The 10,320-nt window shown below is 39.3% G+C and overlaps 1 protein-coding gene across 1 annotated transcript; it reads left to right on the forward strand.

Moving 5' to 3' along the window:
* Nucleotides 1-216: 216 nt before the first annotated feature.
* LOC145090303 (thaumatin-like protein 1) lies at nucleotides 217-1,052 on the forward strand. The gene is made up of 2 exons (XM_079028587.1): nucleotides 217-268; nucleotides 388-1,052. The coding sequence occupies exons 1-2, from the start codon at nucleotides 217-219 to the stop codon at nucleotides 1,050-1,052; spliced, it is 717 nt and encodes a 238-aa protein (XP_078884713.1).
* The last annotated feature ends 9,268 nt before the right edge of the window (nucleotides 1,053-10,320 follow it).

Consider the following 10,320-nt stretch of genomic DNA (forward strand, 5'->3'; position numbering starts at 1 on the left):
TTAGTTTCCACGGGTTATAAACTAGTATTACATAATGCCATTAATGAATTTGAAGTTGTTAATGTCAATTAAAATTGTGGCGGAGTAATTTATTCTATGGAATTAAATGTTTTTGTCGGTTACTGTGTCCATTTGTAATTAATATCAACAACTTCCTAGTATAAAACCTAAATTGCCTTCCACCGTTTCCATATCACTTCAACAAACTTCGTGAATATGGAGATTCAACTTCTTTTCTTACTTATCCTAGCCATCAGTTTCATCTATGGTAGATTCATTTTTTTTCATGCATATATGTATATATAGATAGACATAGTTTTAATCTCTGTTGATCGCTAAAGATTTCATCTCATGCAGATTATGCTTATCAATTCAATGATTTTGCAGGTGTTCATTCAACGGTGTTCACAATAAAAAACAATTGCCCGTACACCATTGCACCAGCAACTTTGACCGGCAGTGGAACATCAGTGTCAACAGGATTTGAATTGCAACCGCAGGCCTCAAACTCTATCAACATGCCGGCACCATGGTCTGGACGAGTATGGGCAAGGTTCGGCTGTTCAAATGACGGTGGCAGTTACAGTTGCAGCAGCGGAGACTGTGGTTCTGGTCAAGTAGAATGCAACGGTGCTGGTGCAGCCCCACCTGCAACCCTAGTTGAGTTCACCTTATCAGATGCGAGTTCTACAGACTTTTACGATGTTAGCCTTGTTGATGGCTTTAATCTACCGGTGTCTGTGGTTCCACAAGGCGGGGGTTGTCCAACCACTGATTGTCGTGTTGACATTAACGGTAGATGCCCGTCAGAGCTGGCTGTGAAGGATGGATCTGGTGGCACAGTCGGGTGCAAGAGTGCATGTGTGGCGTTCAACAAGCCCGAATACTGTTGCAGTGGCGATCACAATACACCAGAGACATGCCCGCCAACTAATTATTCCCAGTTTTTCAAAAATCTTTGCCCAAAGGCTTATAGTTATGCTTATGACGATAAGACAAGCACTTTTACGTGTCATACGGGGAATGATTATCTCATTACATTCTGCCCTTGATGTATCATTCGTATCGGTATAAAATATCTGTAAACTATGCTTTTATCTAATGTTAATTAAATATATTTAAAAGAAATCATCATATGGTTGAAATAAGTAATGTTCTATTCATGCTCCCTGCTCTCTAAAAGAAAATATATCATTTGTAATTGGAACTCATGTCTCAAATATATTCACGAAAACCAGCAAACTCAAGTGTATAATAACGAATGTTTTAAAAACCGATTTGAACTGGTTCGAAGCTAGACCCAGGTAAATCAGTAGTTCAACTAAAAACAAATTTATGCCAATTTCCAGCATGGATGGAACTGGAAGGCTTCATAGAATGACCGGGTAGAACCAATGTGACAGAACCGGTAAAAAACCGTTTTATTGGACTTGAATATTTGAATTAATTTAGCTCGTGAAAGCCGATCCATTTCCAAATCAAATTTAATAGCTATATGGATTTAAAGTTGGAAAATATACAGAAAAGTACCAAACTTTTGGTAAATGTTTCAGTAAGGACCTAAAAGTTTTATTGAACAACATTTTGCCTAAATTAACGAAAAAGTCGTTTTTTATAATTGAATAGCAAATGACAAATTTTATGATTTTCTCAAAATAAGGGGACTTTTTTTATTAAAAAAAGGATTTTTTTGAAACTTTTTTTAAAAATTTGAGACTTTTCTGTAGATTTCCTTTAAAGTTTATGATTATGTGTTTGTCTAATGTGCTTGGATTGATATACAACTTCTTGTTGTGTAGCATCCCAAAATTAAAAGTAAAATATATTTTTTTTAAATTAATATAACTATTATCCAAAACATAATTATAAAAATTCATGGTGAAACAAGTGTATCAACATCATCACAAAACATCAAAGTATCGTAACTTACAGAACGAGATGGTGTGTGCACTGCAATCATCTCGTAGTCTTACTTTTCATACCAAAAGTACCTGAAGACATAAACTAAAAACTATAAGCACAAAGGTTAGTGAGTTCCCTAGAATACCACATACCATACATAATAAACATATAATAGGCCTCGACCGTCATCGGGCCACGACAGGCATCGACCCCCTTGGTATATAGATCTGTCGGTCATTGACACCCACCTGTTATATATATAAACATATACACAGATAAACTCCACACATACAATAATCAAATACATAAATAGCATATAGAATGGTCATCGAGACCTATCTGATAAACATATAAACACATAACATATGCAAGAATCACGTATACATCTAGCATCCTAAATATAACAAACCATGGGCCGCCATTGGTGCCTTTGACCCGCTAAACGAAATGAGGAAACACACATCTAGCTACTGAAACACTAAAATGAATCTCAGTCTACTGGTCTTGGAAAATCTTCGCACCATCATCATCGAAATAATATCCGATTAATAATTGGATCTCAACCCATAATCAAGAATCTAAGCTAATTAGCCCTTAACCAGGGTAAAAGAACATTTAACCATTTTTCATACTTGGCCAAAACCAAGGCCCAACCCAACTACTAAGAAGGCACAAATCCAAAATGGCAACCTAAAGCCCAATATGGCTCAATCTTTTAAATTGGGCCAAAAACCCATCATTGGCCTGAAATCCAAGGAAGCCCAATATACTAGTCAAAAGCCTAAATCATCAGTCTAGTGGCCCATTAATGCCCGGTACTAAAAGACTAAAGCATGGCCCCAAACCCATGAACGCCAAGTGTGACTACCCGATACTTTTCCGGTCAACAAAAGTCAATTTCGTTAAATAAAATTTCGAATTTTTTATTTTCCGTTAAGCTCGTAGGGGTTAGAAAACCATTTAAACTATTTAAATAAAATTTATATAAGTTTTGGAATAAAAAACACTCGAAAAATTAAGTTTTCCCTCAAAAAAAAAAAACAAAACTCGTTCAGCTATGCATTTTCGACCAAAAACCCTCGGGTCGAAAACGGCTCTCGGCGAAGAACCCATCTCCGACTGAAAACCCAACCGATATAAAGGTTTTTCCTCCGAAACTTGATCATTTCTCACTCTTTTTACCTGAAAACTCCTTCATTTTGCTCCCAATGATCATCCAAGAACGTTCATATATTCAAGTGGAAACCTTCAAATTTTCATAGTTTCCACCAAGAATACCAAAAACACCAAGAATAGCCTTCATATCTTCAAGGATCCGAAAACACCAGCAGAAACGAACACCTGATTTCGGCTAAAAACTAGTTCTCCGCAGAAAACTAGCTTCTAACCGAAAACAACATTGAACCGAGAACCTGGTCCTCGGGTTGAGCTTGACCGAAAACCTTTCCTTCCACTTCAAACCATTTTTGGTAACTATTCCTAACACAAACAAGTGTTTTCTAACACTTTAATTAATGGCTTCGCTAATTTAAATACAATTATGTGTTTAATTATCATTAGGATACCGTTAATTCCGCGTACTTCAACTCGAGGGTCATCTTTCCAGTTTCGCTGTCAAGCACGTGCACATGACCAACTATAAGTTCATAACCCTACACTTTACTGTTATTAATGTTTTCAAGGGGAATACTAGCAAAACACAATGAATTTTTGTGTTCTTATACAAAAGGGTTTCGAACATATTTAAAACTTATGCAATTAACACAAACAAGAAGTCACTCCGTTTTATAAAATATTCAGATATTTTATCCCTTTTGAAACACGCTGATCATAAGGGAAGTTTTCACCATATAACCATAATTGCAAAGTTATTTAGTACAATACCTAACATATATCCAAACTATAATAGGTATACTTTGGGATTCATTACATAGTTTTACCAATTCAAGAACTTTATACAGATACGAACATACAAGTATAAGAGAATACTACAACATTACATGTAAACTGTTTAATATAGGGTTGTGAGGCACTACTTCAGTTGTACCCCTTCGGGGTGCGAAACTAAATCCTACCACAGTATAACCAGAGTCTCCTGGAGGGAGAGCGTGAGATTTGTGTATAGATCTATACGGGACTGGTAATCCCACACCTGAACTGCTAGTTACAATTAGGCATACATGCCTGGGGTGACAAATATCATACCGTTTCGACGCCTCAAGAACGTCATAGAGGTCACTAGGTCATATCAAGCATGGTTATACCAAACTCACAACAATATAAACTAACCATTTGCTTACGGGTTTTCATTCTTCATTAGTTTTATTTTAATTAATAGAACTACTATACATTACTGGTGGTAGCCATAGTTTTCATATAGAACAATACTATCCATTACTGGTGGTAGCCAAGGGTTTTCATACAAAGCAGCTCTATATAACACCGCTAGTGGTAGCCATGGGTTTTCATACAAAACAACTCTATGCAACACAACTGGTGGTAGCCAGGAGTTTTCATACAAAACAACTCTATATTAGACTGCTGGTGGTAACCAGGCATACAAACTAATACTTTTACATACAACTACAAAATATAGTAACGAACATACATTTTGGTCTTAAGGCTTAATACTACTTTTCAGTACTAAAGAAAATATTGGATTTTCTTGGGAAATATACAAACATTTTCATAGATTTCAAAGACCAGTTTGCAGTACAAAAACATTCTGATGAACTCACCAACTTACATGTTGATACACTTTCGAAATCGCTTGTATTCTTAGAGAACTAGTAGACAGGTACACCCGTAGATTTTTGAGAAGACGGAGCTTATAGAGTCGCGTCTTTTATACTTTTGTAACACTTTTTTGCTGTTATATAAATTATGTATTGAACAGATGTAAATACCTTATATATTCAATGTGATGGTTGTGCTTACTTTGATTACTATGATGCAATTGTTGTGATACCGTACATGACGTCCTCTACCCCGAACGTTTCCGTCATCTCGGTTTGGGGGTGTGACAGATTGGTATCAGAGCATTGTTTATAGTGAACTAAGTATATCAAACCTTACATAATATGCAACTATAAACGCTAAGGGGCCGAAGGTCTCTGAACTAAAAGTATAGTTTTATAAATCTAAGTATTTTATAAGAAGCATACCTATATACATACATACCAACAGTAGTATCGCAAGAAGAACAAAACAAGAGTATTTAGATGTTGGACACTATTCTTAAACCTGGACAGTTATGTAATCATATCTGGGATAAATATAGCCTGATCAACTATATTTATTTGAGATACGACCAACATGTTTTTGGGAGTGATAGTGGTGTTGCAGCAAGTCTAAAACTTACCAAAACTCTATACAATAGGGATCAATAGAACATAACATACAACTAAAATACTATAGGAGTATTTTATTGCAGTATAATACTAGAGCCAAACACGTTGTAGAGATTTCATTCCAAGTGTCGCTATTTATTCTCTGGCGATTGTTTACTTGTATTAGTAAACTTCCACTGTAAATCGCTTAATAGAACACTATATCTGTCAGGTTGAGATATATCTTGTTCAATATCACTTGACTCGGAATTATCATAGAGGCCCTACCATCCTTTTCTCTTAATTTATCCTAGAGAAATATGCCTCCGAAGTAGAAGTCCAACAAAAAGAACAACAATCCTCCAACATATCCGCTGCCACCACCTCCTCAACACGATCCTGGTGTCATTCAAGAAGCAGTAACAGCCGCCATGGCTGCCGCCATGTCTCAGATGAACACAAGTGGCACTAGCAGAGCGGGTAGCGGTGCCAACCCATCTAAACTTGGTGACAGTCATGGGCACATGAAGGAGTTTTCGTACACAGAGTTCACAAACGCCAAACATCGGTCTTTTGGTGGCACTAGAGGTGTCATTGCCCTAACCCATTTGTTCAAGAAGACCGAATCAATTTTCGAGATATGTGCATTCCCTGAGTCCATCAAGGTGAAGTTTGCAGCCTACATCTTCACCGATAGAGCACTAACTTGATGGAATAGCCAAGTCAAATCCCTAATTCTTCCGGTGGCTAACACCATGTGTTGGGACGATCAGAAAGAACTAATGCTCACCGAATACTGCCCACAGGGTGAGATACAAAAGCTAGAGCAGGAGATTTCGAGCCTAATGATGAAGGGCTTCGATATTGCTATTTACATTAAGAATTCCAATGATCTTGCACTTCTATGTCCCGAGATGGTTACCCCGGAGAGCAAGAAGGTAGAGAGATTCATATGGGGATTAACTCACCCAACACAAGGGAATGTTTTGGCTGCTAACCCGTTGACGTTTGATAGTGTCAAATGATTGGCACAAACATTGATTGACCACAAAGATCGTCAAGATCCTGTGCCAGCAACCCACAAACCACCCAAGCAGAGTGGTGGAATGAAGATGTTCTGGAAAAGCGTAAGGGAAAATCTTCGCAGGATTTCTCCAAGAAGCAACAAATAGTGGAGTTCACGCTGCTACCATTACTGTTGCTGTTCCCACAACTTAAGCACCTACCAGTAGATATGATGGAACTCTTCCAAGTGCGATAAATGTAACTTCCATCATCACGGACCCTGCCGTGACATGTAATGCACCAACTATGGCAGAAAGGGGCACACAACCCGCTTTTGCAAAGCACAAGTCGATCCAACCAATCAGGCTCCTAGAACTAGAGTAGGCCAAGCATGCTATGGTTGATGTAAAACCGGGCACTTCAAGAGGAATTGCCCTAAAGCAACGACTTTTGGCAACACAGGGAGAGTGCTAGCTATGGACCAGGAGGAGGCAGTCGCTGATCCCACCGTAGTTACGAGTATATTCCCCCTCTACAACTCTTATGCATGCATTCTTTTTTATAGTGGTGTAGAGAGGAGTTTTGTCATCCATAAATTTAAGCATTTACTCAAACATAAATCCCAACCTCTAACCGAAACATTCATCGTCGAGATGGCAAACAAAAGGAAAGAGAGCACTAAAAACATATTCATAGGTTGTACCCTCAGCCTAAACAATTATTCCTTTCCCATCATCTTATGCCGGTCTCCATAAAAAGTTTTGATGTCATCATTGGCATGGACTGGCTAAGTATTCATCGTGCAGATATTCTTTGTTTTGGAAAAGCCATTCACCTTAATATGCCAAATGGCGAAGTCCTCATCATCTATCGCGATAAACTCAGCACAAACCTTCGTATCATTTCAAGCATCAATGCCCAAAAATATATGCGAAAAGGGTGTCATGTATTCCTAGCCAATGTCGTAAATGAAAAGCAGGAAGTTAAAGACCTCGAGAGGATCCCCAGAGTCTGCAACTTTCCTGATATCTTCCTCGAAAATCTTCTAGGAGTTCCTCCCGATCGCCAAGTCGAGTTCCGAATCGACTTAATCCCCGCAGCTACCTTCGTAGCCAAATCCCCTTACTGTCTAGCCCCGACAGAAATCTAGGAGATATCCAACCAACTGAATGAACTGCTCAACAAGGGATTCATCATGCCAAGCTTCTCACCGTGGGGAGCACCGATCTTATTTGTGAAGAAGAAGGATGGATCTTTCCGAATGTCGATAGATTATCGCGAACTGAACAAGCTTACCATTAAGAATCGCTACCCTCAACCCCGAATTGATGACCTCTTTGATCAACTCCAAGCAGCCAACTACTTCTCAAAGATAGAACAAAGATCATGGTACCATCAATTACGAGTCCATGAGGGCGATGTTCCTAAGACAACGTTTTAGACTCGATATGGTCACTACGAGTTTGTAGTGATGCTCTTTGGTCTAACCAATGCACCCGCGGTATTCATGGATCTGATGAACCGGGTGTGCCGCCCCTTCCTAGACAAATTTGTGATAGTATTCATAGATGATATCCTTGTCTATTCACGAAGTGAGGAAGAACATAGACAATACTTGAGGCAAGTGCTAGGAACTTTAAGGGCAGAGAAACTATACGCAAAATTCTCAAAGTGCGAATTTTGGATGTGAAAGTTAACTTTCCTCGGTCATGTAGTTAGCAAAGAAGGCATACACATGGACCCTTCCAAAATTATGGCAATCGTAAATTGTTCAGCAACGAAGACACCTACGTAAATACAACAATTCTTGGGTCCATTTGGCTACTATTGCAAATTCATTGAGAACTTCTCCAGGATTGGTAAGTCTCTTACCGCCCTAACTTAAAAGGGTGTAACCTTTTGTTGGGGAGAAAAGAAAGACATTGTGTTCCAAACATTGAAGCAGGCCCTATGAAGCGCCCCTATCTTGTCTCTTTTAGAAGGGATGGAGGACTTCGTTGTCTACTACGATGCATCCAATCAGGGGCTAGGATGAGTGCTGATGCAGTGAGGAAAAGTTATTGCTTATGCCTCGAGACAACTGAAGGCACATGAAGTCAACTATACAACTCACGGTCTGGAGTTGCGAGCAGTGGTCTTCACACTAATGATCTGGAGACATTACCTCTACCGTACCAAGTACACTATCTTCACCGACCACAACAGTCTTCATCAAATCCTTTATCAGAAGGAACTTAACATGAGACAACGACGATGGGTAGAGTTGCTCAAAGATTATGAGTGTGAAATACGTTATCATCCCGTCAAAGCCAATGTGGTAACGGATGCCCTTAGCCGGAAAAAATGCTCGGGTCGCAGAGTGAAGCCACTAACAATGACAATCCATTCCCATCTGTCCGCCCAAATCAGAGAGGCTCAGCTGGAAGCCTTAAAACCACAGAAGGTGACAGATGAAGCCTTGATGGGGATGGAGAAGAACTTTGAGATCATGGGAGACAAAGTTTACTATTTCATGAATCGGATCTACACCCCAAAGTTCGGTGGTTACAGGGAGGTTCTTATGAACGAAGCCCACATAACTCAATACTCCATTCACCCAGGTTCAGATCAAATGTATCAGGATCTCAAGAAGCTCTATTGGTGGCCAAACATGAAAGCCCGAAATTACTACCTTCGTGGGCAAGTGGCTGACTTGCGCCAGGGTGAAGGTACAATATCAAAAGCCCCCAGGTTTAATTCAACAGCCGAATATACCTGAGTGGAAGTGGGAACAAATTACAATGGACTTCATCACAAAATTACCCAAGACACCGAGTGGTCATGACACTATCTGGGTAATCGTCGACAGACTGACCAAGTCAGCCAACTTCCTGCCAATCAAAGAAACATACAAAATGAAGAGGCTGAGCAGAACCTACATCCAAGAGATAGTACGACTGCATGCTGTGTCTGTATCCATTATCTCGAATAAAGATAGCAGATTCACCTCGAGTATTTGGAAGTCACTTCAGAAGGCACTTGGAACTAAGTTGGATATGTGCACAACTTACCATCCACAAATGGATGTTCAGAGTGAGAGAACCATTCAAACATTGGAAGACATGCTAAGAGCATCTATTATCAATTTTGGCAAGTCTTGGGACACCCATTTTCCCATGGTCGAGTTTTCCTATAACAACAGCTATCACACCAGTATCAAGGCTGCTCCATTTGAAGCCCTTTATGGACATAAGTGCAGATCCCCTATGTTTTGGGCTGAAGTGAGTGACACACAGCTAGATAGGGGACAAGTCCTTGACATCACTCTCACTGGCCCTAAAATCATTTGAGAAACCACCAAAAAGATTGTGCAAATTCGTGAACGATTAAAAGCCTCCAAAGATAGGCAAAAGAGCTACGCTGACAGAAGATGAAAACCCTTGGAAGTCCAGGTTGGTGACCGCATTCTATTGAAGGTCTCACCCTGTAAGGACATGATACGCTTCAGAAAGCATGGAAAGCTAAAACCAAGATACGTTGGGCCATTCGAGATCCTCACTAGGTTCCGTCCTGTAGCCTACAAACTCTGGTTGCCACAAGAATGTAATAACATACATCCCGTCTTCTATGTGTCTAATCTTAAAAAGTGTCTATCCAACAAAACCCTTGTGATCCCACTCGATGAAATCAAGATAAACGAGAGTCTTAAGTTCATGGAAGAACAAGTCAAAATCATGGATCGGGAAGTCAAACGAACGAAACAAAGTCACATACCGAGAGTGAAGGTTCGCTGGAATGCTAAGCGGGGACCTGAATTCACTTGGGAGCAAGAAGATTAGATGCGGAAAAAGTACCTGCATCTTTTTCCTAATCCATGATTGTATTATGTAGAAATAATTTCGGGATGAAATTCCCTCTATCAGGGGGATGATGTGACAACCCGATACTTTTCCAGGTAACAGAAGTCAATTCCATTAAATAAATTTTATATTTTCCGTGAAGTTCGTAAGGGTTAGAAAACCATTTAAATTATATAAATAAAATTTATATAAGTTTCGGAATGAAAAACACAAGAAAAATCAAGTTTTCCCTGGAAAAACAACAA

The sequence above is a fragment of the Lactuca serriola genome, chromosome 2 (assembly GCF_051521515.1).
Source record: "Lactuca serriola cultivar US96UC23 chromosome 2, Lser_US96UC23_V15, whole genome shotgun sequence".
Classification (NCBI taxonomy): Eukaryota; Viridiplantae; Streptophyta; class Magnoliopsida; order Asterales; family Asteraceae; genus Lactuca; species Lactuca serriola.